Raw genomic sequence first — 18,821 nt, forward strand, 5'->3', positions numbered from 1 at the left:
CTCCGCTAAACCCCGGGCTGAAGAAAAAATGGAGACTTGAGTGCTGTGGCCTCGATTCCAAGCCATCACCTCCCCCCTGCCCCAGCCAGGCTGGGGTCTCTGGGCCCCTTCCCACCCCAGCCTGCTGGCTGGCTCCTGTGGAGTAGGGGTGCCATCATCAATATGGAGGGTGGAATTGCAGGGTCAGCTGAGGCACGCTTGGTGGCAGTGGGATCTAGTGTGACCAAAAAACCCGGTCAGGGCTTTGAGACCTGCAAGCGGTCTCTGCCTCTGCCCCATCTCCCTGGTGACATCTGTGAAGGGCCTTCTAGCCCCAGCCTCACGGGTCCTATCTGTGCAACAAGGGGCTCAGCCTGTTGGGAGTTTTCTAAGGCTTTTACGGGCTGACCCTGTGTCACTTCCCTCTACTCCCCTCAGCCATCACCGCTACTGCCTCTGCCACCAGAAGTCTGGCCCCCTGCGGAGAGGGATTCCCCAGCAAAGAATCTGAAGGCTTTCCAAGGAGGCCTGCCTTTCTCTCGGCAGCCCCTGACTTTGCTCTCACGGTGAGTCCTGGGATCCCAGCTCTCGGCGCCGTGGGGAGCAGTGGCTCTGAGTTTGGATTCTGGCTGTGTGTCCTGGATCAAGTTCCAGAATCTCTCCGGGCCTCAGTTTTCTCGCCTCTAACATGGAGATAATATGACCGGTGGTACTTGTTCGTTTTGAGGATTCAATGCAATAAAGCAGGCTGAGTCCTGACTCATAGCAAACCTGCAATGAGTGTTATTGTGATTGTCGTCATTGTTACTGTGACTGTTGCTGTTTCCATCCCACCTCTGTTGCTCCGGGAAAGAGCACCCCTGCCCAAGTCTGAGTGGGGCTCAGGGGGCTTGTGCAGGGGGCCTCTGGTGTGAGCCCTCTGCACGCACGCCCCAGGAGGAGACGCCAGCCAGCAGCCTCCAGCTGCCACACACAAGACCTCCAGTGTGTGCTGTGCCAGCAGCCCCGGGGAATTTCAGTGTGCACACCCGGGGGGTGCTGTGAGCATGAAAGAGCTCCCACCTGAGAGCACTTGGCCCGGGGCCTGCCCACAGCCTTCAGTGAATCGGAGCCGACAGTCCTGTTGTCATTGCCACCGGGCATAGCCATGTCCGAGGTGCCACAGCCAGATGCCCTGCGCATGGACTGGCTGTGGACTCCAGGCAAGCGGTTCCACCCCCCGATCCTCAGTTTTCTCCTCTGTATAATGGGACCAGTACCACCCCCTTCCCCGGGTTGTTAGGGGGATTACATCGTCAGCATGGCTATGAGGGTGACCTGAACTACAAAGACTGGGACATGCCCAGTCCCTGTTTGAGGTTCAATACAGACAGGTTCCTTCATGCGCCTACCCCATACCTGCAAGTGTCCCTCTTTTCACTGGGGACCTTTGCCCTGTCTCGACGCCAGTGGGGAGGAAGACAAAAGCCTTGATACCCATTCTTTCTCTGCCTCCCGTCCCAAAAGTCTTTGGCTCCAGGAAGCATTTGGCTCCATGTTTAATCGACCAGCAGCTAAAAGACAGGACAACTCATAAGGAAGGGACACACACTGCTTTTTAAATTTTTTTAATTCAAAAGAAAATAAGAAAACAAAAACACTTGCCAGGGTGTGCTGTGATGACCCATCACAGGCATGTAAAGTACATACAAAATCAAGAGAGTCTCAGGAGCTGCGGGTGTGGGGCCCTGGGCAGTGGGCCGCGGCCCCCTTCTTGGAGGCGCTGTTTTCTCTGACATTCACCTCTCCCAGGCTATAAAAAAGGAAGCGCTCATTCAGCCTTGTTTTTCTTGGAAGCCTCAGCCACTTGCAGCTCCCTGGCCCGTGACGTGCACACAGGAAGCTGGGCTGTACAAGATTTTGCAGGTGGACAGTGCTGGAGCGGGGCGATGCGCGCATCACTCGTCTCCCTGCTCACAGTCTCTGAGGCTGGGGAAGCCAGGTCCTGCTGGGGGGAGGGTGGGACATGCTGCCCTGCAGGGGCCTGGGCTCCCCTCCTCGAGTGCCTGCAAAAGCACAAAAGTGCCTACAGGTAAGTTGGGAGCCACAGAGTAAGGCCTTAGACCAGGAAGAGATGTGCCCGGGGCTAGGGCTAAATTTTGATGGACAGCCTCTCACGCTGACCTTCCTTAGCTGCTCAACCAGCGCTCCATCCCTGTGTCTGCTCGCCCAGACTTCGGGGGCCCTATAGACCTGGACTCCACTCATGGCTCTGCCCCTTACTAGTTTGGGAGATCCTGGGAAAGTTACTTAACTTCCTGGAGCCGCAGTTTCCTCATCTGTTAAATGAAGAGGTCCACTGGAATCTCACAGGGTGACTATAAAGGTAAGTGTGATTGTGCCTTTGAAGAGCCTAGGACAGCACCTGGCACATGGCGGGTACCCAGCAAATGGCCGCCGTGAGCACTGTTATCAGGCACCAGTATGTCCACTCCAGAGGTGATGAATGCGTGTGTGGACGTATGTGAGATAAAGAGAAGGTTTACACCACGTTCTAGAAAGGCTGAATTCCTGAGCTTTCTGTGCATGTCTGGGCAGGTCAGAGGTCTTGGACCGCAGTGATGCTGGCATGGGAGGCCTCGACCGCTTTTCTCCTGTGCATGTCCAGTGGGTTTGGGAGCTGTTCTGTTCTAGACCTCGGTGCCCTCCCTGGGGTAGAGGACGCTGTTTGTGTTGATGCTGTTGTAGAAATGAGGGCTGAACTGGTTGAGGACCGAGCCTCCGTAGCCAAGAGCGTTGCCGGGCATGGGGTTGGCCCACTCGCCCCCACCCCCGGGGCTGCTGAGGTTGGTGAGTGGGGTATAAGAGCTGAAGTTCAGCAAGTTCTGCCCCATCTTGTCAGTGGGCTCAGGGCTCAGTCCTGGTGTGGCCACAGGGCGGATCGCTGGGCTCGACCCGCTCACATAGGCGGTCATGGTGGAGAGGAAGCTGTTGAGGCAGGGTGTGCCTGGCGGGGGAGGGGAGGACTGCTTCTCTGGGGAGCCAGTGGTCCCCGGTGAAGCGCTGTCCGAGATGTCCTGGGCCTCTGCAGTCTTGGGGCTGCCCGCCAGGAGGCTGTTCTCCGTCTTCTCGGAGGCCAGGGATCCTGTGCTGGAGGCAATATCCGATTTTCTCTTCCTCTTCCTGCGGAAATTCCCATTATCGAACATCTTCTCACAGTTGGGGTCCAGGGTCCAGTAATTCCCTTTGCCTGGCACAAAAGGGGGAAGGTAAGCAAAGAGATGGGTGAAATGCTCTGCTCCCGTTTCTCTTTGTTGTCCTCAGCTAAATGCCAAGGAAACACACTTAGAAGACAGAAGAGAAGGCAGGGCAGAGACACAGGAATCGCGGGGGCCAACCACACACCACCAGCGCGTGTCTTTAGTTCGGTCCCCACCTCACAGCTCAACCCTCTGGGGGCACTGAGGCCTAAGCCATGAGAGCACTCACAGTGCAGGCCTCTGGAAGAGGTTCGGGTACCAGGGGAATGGAGAGGGAGGGCCTTCGTCCATGGCTGACATGATAGAAAACTCAGGAAACACTTCAGAGCTCCCTGACAGTGTGGGGCAGGGAGTCCAAGGATAGACTTGAGTCCTGGCTTCGCTCCGCACTGGCCGAGGGACTTGGGGCAGGCCTCTGATTCCTAATCTGAAAAGTGGGCCGGTTGTACCTGCCCCTTCTTCCTCAGGCTGACCGTGAGAAGGGGCTGACGGTAGACGGGTAGGTGGGCTTTGTCACCAGGAAGTGCCAGCCGGAGGTGGGAGCTAAGCTCCTGTGGGGGAGGCCAGTCATTGGACTGGACACTCGCCCTCTCTGGGGGGCCCATGAGCCCTGCCCCTGCTGGCCTCCTAGTGGAAGAGGTGGGGCTCTGAGCCATGCCCTGGCTTCCCGTCGGGGAACAAGAACGGACTTTAATTCTGGGAAATGCATATCTGAGTATTTAATATACTACTTTCTGTAATATATTCTGTCCCTGCGTTTTAGAAATTCATCATGAAAACGGAAGAGTTCACAGTCTTTGGTGTTAGAGAGACCTCCGCTCATACTCGGGCTCCAGGGCTCTCCCTCCATTCTGGGTCACCTAGGGCAGGCGGCTTCACCGCTGAGTGTTACTCCCCTCACCTGGACAATGGGCTCAGTAAGATCTACCTGTAGGGATGGCTTAAGGGAGATTATGTAACTAGGGCAGGCAGCGCGATGTGGCCCTTCGTGTGCGTTTCGCAAAGTCAGAACTCTCCCCAGAAGTCTGGCTGTGCACTTGGGCGTTCCCTAGTCAGACTCCCCCGAGGACTTCGTATGAGCTGGGTGCCGGGGACTCAGAGTGATCGTGACAATTACTGTAGACTATTGGGCACTTGTTAGCACCCAAACGCCTGCATGCGTTATCTCATGACCCCTATCACAGGCCTGCAAAGGAGCCACTGTTACCGTCCCTATTTTTCAGATGGGGAACGGAGGCTCAGAGATCTAAAATGCCCAGAGTTGCTGACCACTCCATGGCCCAGGCAGGATCAAAACCCGAATCTGCCTCCAGGGCTCTCCCAGGATCCTTCACTGCTGACAACCCTCAGCCCCCTGTCTCAGGGGACACAGCCACATAAGGACTAGAAGGGGGTGCTGGGGAGGAATGACATGAGCCTTCCTTGGGGGCATCGGAGGCTGGCTCCCCCTGCCCCACACTGCACCGGCAGCCCCCTTACCCGGGTCGTCCTCATCGCGGGGCACCTTCTTGAAGCAGTCATTGAGAGACAGGTTGTGGCGGATGGAGTTCTGCCAGCCAGCCTTGCTCTTGTTGTAGAAAGGAAAGTTGTCGGCCACGTACTGGTAGATCTGGCTGAGGGTGAGGCGCTTGTCGGGCGCCCCGTGGATGGCCATGGCAATGAGAGCCGAGTAGGAATAGGGGGGCCGCACCAGCTTCATCAGCTCCTCCTGCGAGGGGATGGGCAGCCAGCCCAGGTCGCCGCCCCCCAGCCCAGACATGCCAGGCAGCAGCTGCCTCTGCACACCGTAGGCCTGGGGCAGGAAGGGGCTGGCGTTTGTGCCAGGCAGGTAGGGTGGCGGAGTCATGGCCGGCCCGTTGAGCCAGAGGTAGGGGTTGGGGGTGGCCCCGTACTCGCCGCCCCCCTCAAAGGAGGGGGGCCTCTGAGGGCTGGGCACGCCCTGTGGGTGGAAGAAGTTCTCATAGTAAAGGCTCAACTCGGGGGGCTCCTGGCCGATGCTGGGGAACTGGGGACTGCAGCGAGGTGGGGAGGGTGCCGGGAGGTCAAAGGAGCTCATGCTGGGCTGGGCTCAGCCAGAGCCACCTGCCTGGCACCTGCACAGGGGAGCTGTCCCTGACAGGTGCTGGGCTGGCCCAGCCTCCGACTTATACCCCTTCTGGCTTGCCTGCGGGCCCCACCCAGGGGCGGCCACCTGCTGCAGACCCGCCCCTCCTCCAACAGCCCTGCCGGCCAAAGGGAGGGGGGCCCCTGGGCCAGGCCCACTGTGGGTGCTAAGACGGGTGCTGTGGCTGATGTCCACAGCGCCTAGGGTGCCCCTCTCCCCTCTCTCTTTTCCCAGTTCCTTTCTTGTTTCCCCCCCTTTCTCTCCTGCCTTTCTCCTCACTTGGTTCCCCTTGTTTCCCCCTCATTCTGTCTCTCTTCCAGTTCTCTCCTTCTCACTGCTCTCTCCCTTTCTCCCCCCTTCTGTCACTCTGGCCACTCTCTCTGCATCTCAGTCTCTTTCCTGCCTTCTTGTTGTCACATTTTCTTTCCCTGCTCTTCCTCCCCCTTCCCCTGACTGTTTCTTTTCTAAGCACTGCTCTGGCCACCTCTTCCTCCCTCCTTCCTCCCTCCCTTCTCTCTCTCTGAGTTTGTTCTGTCTCTTTCTACTTCTCTGTCCCCTCACGTTCACCTCCTGTCTGTCTCTGCTTCTCTCCCACTCCCTTTCACTCCTGTCTCTCATTTCCTCTGTGTCTCTTTCCCTCTCCCCTGGCCCCCTCTTCTGGCCCACCCTGACCCCTCATTCTCTGCCCCCTCAACCAGACTGGATGTGGACCTTATCAGAAGCCACATCTTTGGGTCGTCTGAAGCGAAGACACACTTTCTGGAGTTTCCAGGAAAGAACCTGGCCCTGGAGAGTCAGAAGAGCGGAGAGGAGCCTGGTCTATGGCCAAGTTTCAAAAGGGCAGCTGGTTGGTTATAGGCACTCTGTGCGCGCGCGCACACACACACACACACACACACACACACACACACACGGCAGGCACGCTGACAAGGGCCATGGACAAGGCCTGGGGATTTTCCTGGAGGGCCCATCAAGATAGTAACAAAAGGAAGAGAATGTGAATGGGCTTCAGGGAACAATGAGAGAGAACTTGCACTGTGCAAGGTTCATTCTGGCTGCAGGGGTCACGCAGGCCCCCAGGCCCTATGTGATCAAAGTCCTTTCATGTTTCAGCTTCCAGGGGCCCTGCAGAGCTGAGGCCTGGAGGAGAGCCCCGACTCCTCAACTTGCCATTCCCCTCACACCATCTCTGCCTCAGGCTCTAGAAGCAGGAGCACCAGCTCCCCCCTGCTCACTGACAGTCCCTCTCCTGTCCGGGCTCCGTTCTCCGGAAGCTGGGAGATGACTTGCCCCAGCCTCCCTTCATCCCAGGCAGGCCCTCGGCTGCCCGAGTACTTCTGCCTCAGATCAGCAGACTGGAAGAAGTTGCAGCCGGCTTCTGTGGCCACCACCTCCCTCCTGCCCTCCTGCCACTGCTTCCTTCTCCCCATTCAACTGCCTCTCACTTCCTCCAGAGCCCCTGTGTCCCTGAGGTGGAAGAAGAAGGTGGCTTACTGTGCCAGCTGGATGGGCTGCCTCCCAGGGAGCCCCCCGCCCTGCTGTCTGCTCTCCTCTACAGCCGGGTCAGGAGACAGGCCCCTGGAAACTCAAGCACCATGGGATGGGTCTCATTTGCCGCGTATTGGTGCCCAGAGGATGAGTTCAGGAAACTGGGTGGGAGGGGTCCTCCCAGGTCCTGAGAGACTGCCTGTCCCCACCAGGGAACAGTGAATGAAGTGACTCCAAAAGGGCCTGACTGCCCCGGGGAGGCACGGGGTAAGCCCACTCTGCACTTGCTTTCAGGAGAGTAAAGCAAAAGGGGCCCCATCTATGTTTAAATTGTCTCTGCCAGGCCTGGCTTGCTGAAGGCAGGGCCGCAACTTTTTAGGAAACAGTCGCATTGGAGACCACCAAGGCCTGACAATGACCCTGGCAGCTCCACATCGGATCATTCATCCCACAGAATTAAACAGAGCAGTGAATTCTCTTCAGGGGTATTCGTCACAGCATTATTTCTAACTGTAACAAACTGTAACTAACCTGAATGTCCAACAGGAGGGGATTGGTTGAGTAGATTGGGTACCATCCCAATGAAGAGATATTATGAAGCTATGAAAAAACAGATTTACTAATAGGCAAAGATGTTACATTCTAATAGCATTCTTTAACAAAACAGCCTATAAAATGCCATTTTATGGTAAAATATATATTTGTACATCTATTTATAAATACCAAACTGTGAATTATTATTTCTGGATGGAAAATTGGATGTGATTTCGTTGTTGTTTTTCAGTTGCTGATTTAAATTAGTAAAGTCAAGCACACAGGTGCTTTGCTTTGGGATTCAGTGTGGAGGCCAGCAAGGGGCAATATAGTGGAGTGATAGCAGACACAGGCTGTGAGGTCAGGAGGACCTGGGTTTGAATCCCAGCTGAGCGGCTAACTGCAAATCTTAACAAGTGATTTAACATATCTCGGCCTGTTTTCTCAAGTGAAAATGGGAATGATCCCACGTAACCCATGTGGTTGCTGCGAGGTGATCGATGTAAACATTGTAAGTCATGTCACATGGTGCCTCAGAGAAGCACTCAATGAATAGTAGTCATTACATACTATAGTCAGTATACATTTGATACATACAATTCACCACCGAGTTTGCTCCCTGGTGGGTTAATTGTTCCCTTTTAGCAGTCCGTGGGCAGGGGCTGTGGGGCAGGTGAGGCCACAAAGGAGGAACCGAGAGAGGGATACTGGGTGCCAGTATCCACCCGTACAGCCAGACCCCATCATGTGCAGCTGATGATGGGTTCCCCTCCCAGCCCCTTTCCTGGACTCATGCAGCCGGCTTCTGTGGCCACCACCTCCCTCCTACTCTCCCGCCTCTGCTTCCTTCTCCCGGTTCAACTGCCTCTCACTTTCTCCAGACCCCACGGGCCCTTGAGGTGTTTGCAGGCTCCAGAAGCCCAAGGCAGCTCAAGGCTTGCAGAACGGGTGGAAGTGCATAGGCGCCATAGACTTGGCTGGCCGGGGCCTCCACCTCTGGCCTTGACTTTCAGGGGGTGGAGTGTGTAAGGAACCAGACTGTAATCTGGGCTTCTTTTCCTGTGCACCAGGGCTGCATCTCAGAATACATTGGGGCTTGCCAGGGGGCCAGCTTCTCTGTCCCAGGTATGGGCTTTTAGGAAGTTTGGTCCAGGTGTCAGCCAGGCCGCCTCTGATCTTGGTGCTCTCTCCTCTCTGGCTTCTGGTGGCGCCCAAAGCTGGAGAAACACGGAGAAATACCGCCCTCTGGTGGCCATCTATTTAAAAGCACGGAGCGGAGTGCAGAGATTCTGAGACCTTTCAGAGCAGTGGCCAAGGATTTCTGAGCCCTTTTAAGGGGCAGGTTCCCAAAATGAACAGCAGCTTCAAGGAGGAATTGTGCCCTTGGACGGGGGGGGGGGGGGGGGGTCACTTTCATTCCACTGAGATGGAAATAGTGGGAACTGGATTGTCAATGGGGCAAAATGTCTTAGAAGTCAGAAGCGATGGTTGGATGGGTTGGAATTAGAATCCCACACCTCTGGTCGTGTTTTCTGACCTGCCTTGACATTGCTTAGTCTCTGAGCCTCTGCTCACTCCTCTGGAAAACGAGGACAACCAGGGTTACCCCCCTCCGAGGGCTGTTGCCAGGACTGCATGAGACAGCCCAGGAAAGGCCTCTGCTGTGGTGCGTGGCAGTAAGTCATTGCTTCACTTACTCGGCAAACACTGTCTCCACAGCAGCGTTTCTGGGGGTGCAGGACCCTGTCGCAGCCACACAGTGTTGAGGCTCACGCTCTTGACTTGTCATCTTGGCGCACTACCTATCGTTTGATTTACTTAATAATTTTTTAATTGACTCAGGCTTTTTTTCTCTTTTCTTTCTTTCTTTTTCTTTTTTTTTACTTAATGAATTTATTTATTTTTTAAAGATTTATTTACTTATTTATTTGACAGAGACTGAGGGAGAGAGAGAGCACAAGCAGGGGGAGCGGCAGAGGGAGAAGCAGACTCCCGCTGAGCAGAGAGCCCGATGCTGGCCTAGAACCCAGGACCCTGGGATCATGACCTGAGCTGAAGGCAGACAACCAACTGAGCCACCCAGGCGCTCTAATGAATTTATTTTAAAGATAAGTTCCATATGACTTCTGGAAATGAATCATCAGTAATCAGTATCACTTGCCATAAATACAATGAGAAAAATGAGCTGGCTCTGTGCTGGGCACAGCCTGAGTTCTTACCCGTGTTCTCATTCAGTCCCTACCACGATCATCCCCATTTTACAGATGAGCAACCGGAGGCAGCACAAGCCCGAGCCTTCTCACTCTCTGCGGGAAGGTGAGATGAGCCAGTGTTAGGGAAGGAGGAAACGCTGCTTGGAGAAGGCAAAGAGATCAGAAGAGAATTGAAAAGGGAGAGATTTTTCTCATCATGAGTGTGGTAGGCAGAATAATGACCTCCCCATCATAAGATGTCAGCACAGATCTGCAGAATCTGCGAATGTGTCATCTTCCAAGGTAAAGGGGACTTTGCAGAAGTGATTAAGTTAGAGACCACGGGGAGTGATAAGGCTGCATTCCCCGGGTGGGCCCAGGGTGCTCAGAGCGGCCCTTGCGAGGGGGAGACAGAGGGAGGTATGATAGCAGAAGAGGAACTGTGACGAGGAAGCAGGGATTGGAGCAACGTGGCGAGGAGCCAAGGAATGTGACATGCCCTGCTGCTGGTAGAGGTTGGAAGAGGCAAGAAAATACACCGTTCCCTGGCATCTCTGCGAGGAACCAGCCCTACTGTCACCTTGGTTTTCGCCCATATGACTGATGTTGGATTTCCGATGTCAGGAACAGGAAGAGAATAAATTCGTTTTGTTTTAAGCCACTAGGTTTGTGATAATTTGTTACACCGGCAACGGGAATCCAATACAGTTCGATTCCATGTTAGGTGAATTTGTGACCTGTCCACTGAAGTCCTTCTCCGATGCCGCTGGTGGCCTTTGTCCTGCACCTAAGGAAACACGGTCTGCTCAGCAAGGAGCTCCCCCGCCCCCTCACCCCCTTTCCTCTCCTTCCCTCCCCTCCTCCCTTTTCTCTGGGTGAAGAACACAGGTTGGGGGCAGTGGCTTTATGGGTTTGGTCACTTATTCATTCATTCTGTGACTTTTGTGGGCTGAGGTGACCCCTCTGGGCCTCAGTTTCCTCATATGCAAATGAGAGGCAAAGCTGTGTGGTTTCCAAGGTCCTGCCCACAGGCCCCATCTATGGAGCTTATTAAGGGCCCCTCTCCTGGTCCCAGGCCCCCGAGATTCTGACTTGGGAGGTGCAGGTGGGGCCTGGGCCTCCCTGCTCCAGTGCGCACCCAGCTTAGAGAGCCAGTGATCTGGGGATCCAGGCCACGTGCCCAGAGGCAGCCCTTGGAAAGCTGCCACTCATTGTTCTGTTCCTTGGAGCCTGAAGCATCAAGTCCCTGCTCTACCACTTCTAAGCTGTGTGATCCAGGACAAATGCATGCACCTCTCTGGGCCTGCTTCCTCACCTGTAAATTGGGACTAATAATAATCTAAACTTCAGAGGGTACTTGTGAACTTGCAAAAATTATTAAGTGCAAATTGCTAAGAACAGGGCAGGTTCCCATGTCGCCTCTCAAACGACTGCGTCCTCAGCTTGGCATTCCAGATCTGGCCCACGCCGCACCTCAGCCAGCCTCTCCTTTGCATTCTTGAGTGTTCTCTGGGCCCTTCCTTGGGTCGTGGCCACGTGAGCTTCTTGTGATCACTCAGCTCCGTGCCTGTCCACTTTGTCTGGAATGCCCTTCTCCTCCACCCGGAGAACCCTGACTTACCTTCCAGTGCTAGCCCAGCGCCACCTCCCCAGGAAAGCCTTCCTTCTGGTGTCCAGGCCCCTGTTGCCTCCCTGCGGTTTCCCTCCCTACCCGGAACTGGGTCAGCCTTTGCTACATGACCAGTGTATTGCCTGACTTCACTATGGGCCCTGCAGTCTCTTGAGGGCACGGATAGGGTTTTTCTCAGGGCTTTGGATGATGTTCAGCACGCAATGGGCTCTACGCACATTTGTGAGGGAAGGGGACCAGGCTACGGGCTGTCTCTTTGCCTTGGTTTGTTCTATGGAAATTGGGGCCATGGTGGTGACTATCCCAGGGGTCTCCATAAATCAGAAATGAGTTGAGGCCTCTAAAGTGTCTGGTCCAGTGACCACCTAGTCTCATCTCTGTGTTCCAAGATATTGATCACTGTGCTTATCTAGGGTCCATCCGGCTGAGCGGGTTTTCAGGTGACTTGCCCTGAAGGCCGTTTCTAAGATCAAGGGAAACCACACCAATTCATTCATGAATGTGGTCGCTTAACATTGAAACGCCAGGCAGCCCCTTTTCCAGGAACCTAATACTTTGTAAAAGCTTAAACACTTTGTAAATCACATTAGATTTCTTACAACATTCAACACCAACTATATTATTTATTTTTAATTTTTGACTCTTCTTACAATCTGTGTGAATTTGGGGGTTCTGTCATAGAGACAAATTTTTCATATGATCTACTTCCCTTTCCCTCAATTTCATCAAAATTCATAAATGACTGGATCCAACTCCCTTAAGAATTTTCTCGTTGGAATCACTGAGAGTTGAGTCTAAGAAAAACAATATGGTTAATTGTGCTTATTGTCATAAGAGTTTGGGTTATTAGACCTTATTGTTATAAGGATTATTTATTATGAGACTCTCGGTAAATAGAACACATTTTTCACAGGTCACTAGTGACGTCTTCAGCACGGTCCTGCTCCACAGGTTTGGGAAGAATCAACTCTCGCCTTTCCTGTGCCAGTCCTGACTCCCAGGGGGCAGGAGAGACCCCGCTCAACTCCCTGCCCCACCCACTCAAAGGGGACAGTTTCCTTTGCTGTCTGTGCCTCCATTCTTCACCTGACTTCTTCTCTTACTTCTCGAGCCTTCTTCTGGCAAGAATCCTACGAAGAGAACATTTGGCTTCGGAGCTGGCCCCTCCCCCTTCGAGTATCCCTCATTATCCCACTCCTGGGCCTCAGCCTCCGGAGGTCTTACTCTTAGCAGTATTTGAACTTCTCCATGGATCACTCAGGGGTCCAATGGTGTGTGTCCCTTCTAGGGACACATGCACCTCGGGGATCAAACTTGTGGTGCTTAGACTGAATATCCCTGATGAGGGAGGTCTAGGCGGGAGGTGCACTATTCTTTAGCCTCCAGTATCAGAACAATTTATGAGCGCAAGGGTGGGGAGCTCTCTGCTCCCTGCTCCTGGATTAGCTTTCCTTTGGAAAAGGGAAAGTGAGTCATCCCAGACCCAGTGGCCTTGACAGTATGCCACTTTGCATTGGTCAATAAATTCCATTCATAAGAATGTTTCGATTCCTACCGTTAGTAAACATCATCTCTTCAAGCAAAGTCAAGCAGGTAAGCCAATGGCAACCAGGAGCCCCTCTCTAACGGGCGTGTCTGGGGAGTGAATCGATCACTGATCGTCGAACACTCACTTTGGCTTTAAGAATGAGGATAGTGATTGTCATGGCTGCTGTTGGGTCTCAAACATCTGCTATGGCCCAGACAATAGTAGGGGCTATCTTGCTGCCTGTCAGTGTCGGGGTAGCTGTGTCTGGGGACGCGGAGCTGTGGAGCAGAAGTGGGAGGGTGGGGTGTACTGTGGAAGACCACCCATGTTCTTCCTGTTTGCTAAGTGCCTGAGACACTGCAGACCTCTTTGCAAGCCCCTGGAAGTAGCCTTGGCTGGGACGCTGTGCAGGTCTAGAGCGGAGGTCCATGTGTCACTGACAATGCAGCTGCCACCAGCCATGTGCACCCTTCAGGAGAACCCCCCCCAACCCCCACACCGAGCAGGCACCTCCTTGGGATGGGGGTGTGAGACCAGGGAGGGCAGAGTGGTGCCACTTTCAGCTGTCTCCTGTAATCACCAAAGGTCTCTCTTGCCTCTTTTGAAAGAGCCTCTCGTCAAGTGTGCTTAGTTTGGTCAGCCTGCGGGGCTGACTCAGAGAGAACTGACGAGCACCGTTGCCCCATGGCCTTAGTTCCTCCAGGTGGCTTAATGGCTATCTGGCATTGTCTCTTGTCACAGATGAGGAAACGGAGGCTTGGGGAAGTCAAGCACCTTTCCCTAGGTCATAGTCTCTGATTACATCTCTCTCTCTAGGAACCATGGATTCCATTGGAGTGACATTCCCTCATTAATAACCTTGGGAATTTCGGGGCACTTGGGTGACTCAGTTGGTTAAGCATCTGTTTTCAGCTCAGGTCATGATTCCAGGGTCCTGGGATGGAGCCCTGCATCGGGCTCCCTGCTCAGGTGGAGCCTGCTTCTCCTTCTGCCCCTTACCCAATTCATGCTCTCCCTCTCTCTCTCTCTCTCTCTCTCTCAAATAAATAAATAAATAAATAAATAAATAAATAAATAAATAAAATCTGTAGAAAAGAGAAATACCCTTGGGAATTTCTGGGGGACTTCCCAGGGGAAGGGCAGAGAGAAAGGGTGCTGTCTAGGCCAGTTTCTATGTGGGGCTGAGTCCCTCTGCACGCCCGTTCTCCTTCGCTATCTCAAAACAAACCGGAAACAGGCAAGCAACTACCGTGGTGATGGGGCGGTCCACGTGGCTTCCCAGACCCCAGCAAACACAGGGTTCAATGAGAGTGTGAGAGGGCGGTGAGGTCTTGTCTGGCTGGTCTGATCCCCTGTGTTCCACTGGGAGTGGGCTAACCCTACTCCCTCCACCCCTGGGGCCAGCGAGGTGTTTGAGCAGGGAAACTGGACCACTGACTACTGATGCCACACAACCAGACTGACCAGCCACCGCCCCCGAGTTTCTGGCTGATCCCGATTGAAGTAAGATGTCACATGATACAGTGTGGTGTGAGCTCTGTCTTCCCAGTGCTGCCAGTGGGGCCGGAGGATGTAGCCTGAAGTGCCGGGGATTAGTGAGTTCTCACGTTGACCAGGGAGGAACAGGAACCTTCTCCACGTAGCCTGTCCAGCACTGCGCGAGCGCATGAGGGGGCACATCTGGGAGCCGGCTGTGTCTGCTGCTTGCCGTGAAGCGGTGGCCAGCACAGTGGCGCATCATCTGAAACTGCTCCCGTCCTTCCCTGCCTCTGCTCTTTGCCCTCCCCCCTGCTGGCTGGACAGGCCCTCCCAAAGAAAGCGGCAGCTTCCAATCTTTTGGTTGTGTTTTCTTGGTTCTCGCTTCTCAAAGTTGCATGCGCCTGGCATGAGCCAGGGGCTCTTGTTGAAAGGCGGGATGGGTTCAGCGGGTCTGGGTGGAGCCCGAGACTCTGCATTTCCAGCCAGCTCCCAGGTGATGCCGCGAAGCTGGTCTGCAGACCACTCTCGACAGTGAGAGTCTAGGGGACTCAGGCTATCATCATTGCAGCCAGGACTGGATTGAGGAAGCAAACTTTCCCGGTGGGATTTTGGAATTACATTGGCCCTGTGTCTGAAGGGACCTCATGGTAGGTGGAGTGGTAATGGCTCCTAGCAACGGGGGATGTATAATTCCTTGGGCTTCCTCCCACAAGATGAGGTGCAGGGGGAGCATGGCATTGGGGGAGCAAGCAGCTGAATGCTTCGCTAGTGCCAGGGTGACGATAATTACAGAACCTTACGGCAGGGCGGCTCTTCCGCGGCACCGGAGGGGTTCCAAACACGACGTGGGGGGCTGGGGCGGTGGCAGGCCTGCTCTCAAAGTGCCTCCTTGCTAGCTTCCTACTGTAACAATTGTCACAGCGTCATGGCTGAACACAACACACATTTACTACGTGAGTTCTGTGGATCTGAAGCTGATAGGGTCTTGCTGGGTGAAAACCAAGGTGCTGGCAGAGCGCGTCCCTTCTGGAGGCTTGCGGGGGCATCCGTTCCCTTGCCTTTTCCTCCTCTAGAGCTTCCCGGCATTCCTTAGCTTAGGGCCTCTTCATCCACCTTCAGAGCCGGCGATGGGCAATGACTTCATCTCGTGCCTCGTCCTCCGTCTCTCTTTTCCAGCTTCCCTCTTCCGCTTTTAAAGACCCATGTGAGGACATCGGGCCCACTCAGGTAATCCAGGAGAATCTCCCTATTTCAAGGTGAGCTGATCAGCACCTTAACTCCATCTGTGACCTTAATTCCCCTTTGCCATGGAACCTAACGTATTTATGGGTTCAGGGACTAAGAAACGGACCTCTGGGGGAAGGAGGGGGCATTATTAGAGCCTCCGTGGAAGTTTTACAACAGCCTCTATCTCACACAGTCGCAGAGCAGACTGTGCTGAAATCGGGTCAGAATCTGATTCCAAGGGTGAAGAAGTTTCAAAGCTACTAATGCAAACCTTAGCAAGTGTCCGTGCCTCCCCGGGGCCCTGAGAGGAAAAGAGCAGACCCCAGGATGTCTAGGACACTGGGTGTATAAGCCTGAGAATGTCCAACCCTTAAAATCTCCCGACTGGCAGAGTTGTCTCTTTCTCTTGTCGGAAGAGAACAGCCTTGCCTCTCTTGGAGAGCTCACGGCAGCACACGCCCTGCAGGTTGATGCTTATTCCTCTGGAGAACTGCCTCCCCCACCGCCTCTCCCTGCCTCGACCCGGTAACCAGAGCCAGGTCCTGGCACAGCCTGAGAGAGGGACTGCCCGTCCTCCTTCGGGAAGATACAGCTTACAAGCAAGGGACTGCACGTCTGGCTAACAGGTACTGGGAAGAGGCAGGGGGATGGATCGGAGGGTGTCAAGGCTTAGGTGGTTGTAAAACGATGTCGGCTAGGAGAGCATTCATTGGCATAGGGCACTTGGGCCTTACCGAGGATTCAGGGTTATAGTAAAAATATCTGGAGCTGGTTTTAATAGTTTCCTAAGATGATTCCTGAAAGACTGAGCTGATGGTGGCCTACAGTGAGAGGGGTGGAGATGCCAGGACTTCCTGGGTTTATTCCACGCTATTACTAAAGAAGGGGCCTGCCACTTCTCACAGATGTGAATGTTACCGATATTTAGGGCTCCCAGGGTTCAGGACATGTATGCTGGGACATCCCATTGAATATGTGTGACAAGCTGCTGTGTCTCACATTTCCTTCCACTAAAGAAGAGGCATCGAAATTAAGGAGTCGTTTTGGGTTTTTATTTTTTTATTTTTATTTTTTTTAATTTTTTCATTATTTTTTGGTAAAGATTTTATTTATTTGACAGAGAGAGACAGCCAGCGAGAGAGGGAACACAAGCAGGGGGAGTGGGAGAGGAAGAAGCAGGCTCCTAGTGGAGAAGCCTGATGTGGGGCTCGATCCCAGAATGCTGGGATCACGCCCTGAGCCGAAGGCAGACGCTTAACAACTGCGCCACCCGGGCGCCCCTGGTTTGGGGTTTTTAGACATAAAAAATGGGAATACTGCTTCAAATTAGTCTGAAGAAAGGAAGAAGGCTTCTACTCCCTGTTTAGAGATGAGGCTAAAAATGCCCCTCCCCTAAGGAGAGTCACCTTGGTGCCCTAGCTCACACTAGAGTGTGAATGGTAGATATACAGCTCTGTCTCAAAGGCAGAGGAAGGGACAGCAGAAAGCAAGGGGTCTCTGGGTGCCTAAAGAGAGGGTGAGGGAGTGCCAGGGAGAAGAGATTACTTACAAGGAAACCAGCGAGTCAGGCAGGGCTGATTCTAGATGGAGTCCTGCTGATCACAGCTATGTGGCCTTGGAGGAGTCATTTAACTTTAAAATGAGAGGGTTGGATGAAGTGATCTCTAAAGGTCCCTAAGAACTCTCCACCAGGAAAGGAAAAGATATATCAAGTGGATCCTTCCTCCCAGCCCGAGCACCCTACCCTCCCTCCCTGGGATCTCTGAAGGCATACATACAACATTCCTCGACGCTAGCTAGCTTTTGACAGACTTAGCTGACAATAAGGGAACGCCCAGGGGCACAAGGAGAGTTGTGCTGGACTCATAGCCCCCACCCTCACTTATCCTGGCAGTTGGCATTGGCATTGAGGGAGGGGGCCTTCAAAACGGGCATGGGGAATAAGAGTCTGATGTCCAGCTGGGGTTAAAGCCAGAAAGCGAATGTGTGGATTGAGGTTATGAGACTAGAAGTGGACACAGCTGGCTGTGACCCTTACTGGCTGGGTGACAAGGGCACGCTGCCAGCTCCCCAAGCCTGGGTCCCCACATCAGTGGGGTTGGGGTCCTCGTGCCAACCTCGTGGGACTGGTGTGAGGATGTGAGGAGAGAAGGCATAGGGTAAGTGTCTCGTAAACGGGAGCTTTATTATTGTCTTTTGTTATGGTTATTACTGCTGGCGTCGATGTTACTGGCATGGAGCCACAACAGCTGGAATTGTCCTGACAAAGCACCAATGGGCCATCAGCCTGATGACAGTCCTAACTGAAATGAGATTTGACGCTCAGACTCTGTTTAAGAATCCACCAATTTCATGTTCGCTCCACTTCTATGGGAAAAGGAGGAGTGCTCAAGACCCCTTCAGACTTAATGAAAACTCATAGATACTGACAATTTTCAGGAAATGGAACTCCCGGGGCCACACACTGTTGAGCAAGAACAGAGTTATGGAATTTTTCCAGGTTAGAGCTGACTTTCCCAGGAGCCAGAAACAGTGTCTGAATCTGGGTGTTTTGTACGAAGCCTTTGGTAAGAGATGACTCCTGCAGCTTCGAGGCAAAGGTGCGTCTGTTCCTCTACAACTATGGGAAAAGGGGAGACCTTTCTTTTGTCTTGGTTGAGATTTTGTCCACTAGTAGTTGGAAGGGCAGATATTTCAAAGTTAAACACTGGGGTCTCATAGTTTGGACTGAGAAATAGCAGGCCTGGGAAGCTTGAGGCTATCACCCGCAGAGGAAAAGGGCAGAAAGGACTGACAGATACAATAAAGGCCGTCTGGGCTCATGTCCACATGGCAAGCATGGAGATGCCCACGGGTGTCCGGCTCCCCGGCTTCTCGAGGGCCCTCGCTTCTATTCCAAACCTTCAGGAGCTGTCTCCTCACCTTAGAGAACCCAAGACACAGACAGAATACCAACTGCCACCATAACAGGACTTCTTGGACTGTTGAGGAAATGGGAAGGTAGACCAGCAGCAACAGGTCTGGGGCTTGACAAGGGGAACTGGAGGCCACCAGGAAGAGACTGGGTTAGACAAAGGCTACAGGGACTCGGGCACCAAGGTGTCCGAGAGATAGCACAAGGTCATGGGTAAAAGCCAAGCTTCCGGGCTGGCTGCCTGGGTTTGAATCCCAGCCTTTCCACTTACCAAGCGGATGGTCTCAGGTCACTTCGTGCCTCTGTCTCCATCTGGGTAATAATCATACCCCCCTCTTAAATCTTGATATAAGAAGCTAATTATTGTCATGTCTGTAACACTGTGCTGGGGATAGTCAAGCTCAATCAATTTGAGCTGTTACCATCTTTCTCTCTCATCTCTCACTACCCCTAGGACCCTGTCTCTAAGGACTGAGTGTCCACCCCACGTCTCTAGATGGCTCTAGC

The 18,821-nt window shown here is 53.5% G+C and overlaps 1 protein-coding gene across 1 annotated transcript; it reads right to left on the reverse strand.

Annotated features, from left to right (window-relative positions):
* Positions 1–1,554: 1,554 nt before the first annotated feature.
* On the reverse strand, positions 1,555–5,326 carry FOXI1 (forkhead box I1). Its single transcript, XM_045792089.2, has 2 exons — positions 4,698–5,326; positions 1,555–3,208 (listed from the first exon to the last, which is right to left on the reverse strand). The coding sequence occupies exons 1-2, from the start codon at positions 5,272–5,274 to the stop codon at positions 2,649–2,651; spliced, it is 1,137 nt and encodes a 378-aa protein (XP_045648045.1). The 5' UTR covers positions 5,275–5,326; the 3' UTR covers positions 1,555–2,648.
* Positions 5,327–18,821: the final 13,495 nt, after the last annotated feature.

This window comes from Ursus americanus, chromosome 15 (assembly GCF_024610735.1).
Source record: "Ursus americanus isolate L20-20 chromosome 15, mUrsAme1.1.p, whole genome shotgun sequence".
NCBI classification, from domain to species: domain Eukaryota; kingdom Metazoa; phylum Chordata; class Mammalia; order Carnivora; family Ursidae; genus Ursus; species Ursus americanus.

Excerpts from the sequence above, each read along its gene's own strand:
- FOXI1 (XM_045792089.2), bottom strand. The coding sequence starts at position 5,274 with ATGAGCTCCTTTGACCTCCCGGCACCCTCCCCACCTCGCTGCAGTCCC. Across the intron at positions 3,209-4,697 it reads CCGCGATGAGGACGACCCGG|GCAAAGGGAATTACTGGACC; the intron begins GTAAGGGGGCTG and ends CTTTTGTGCCAG.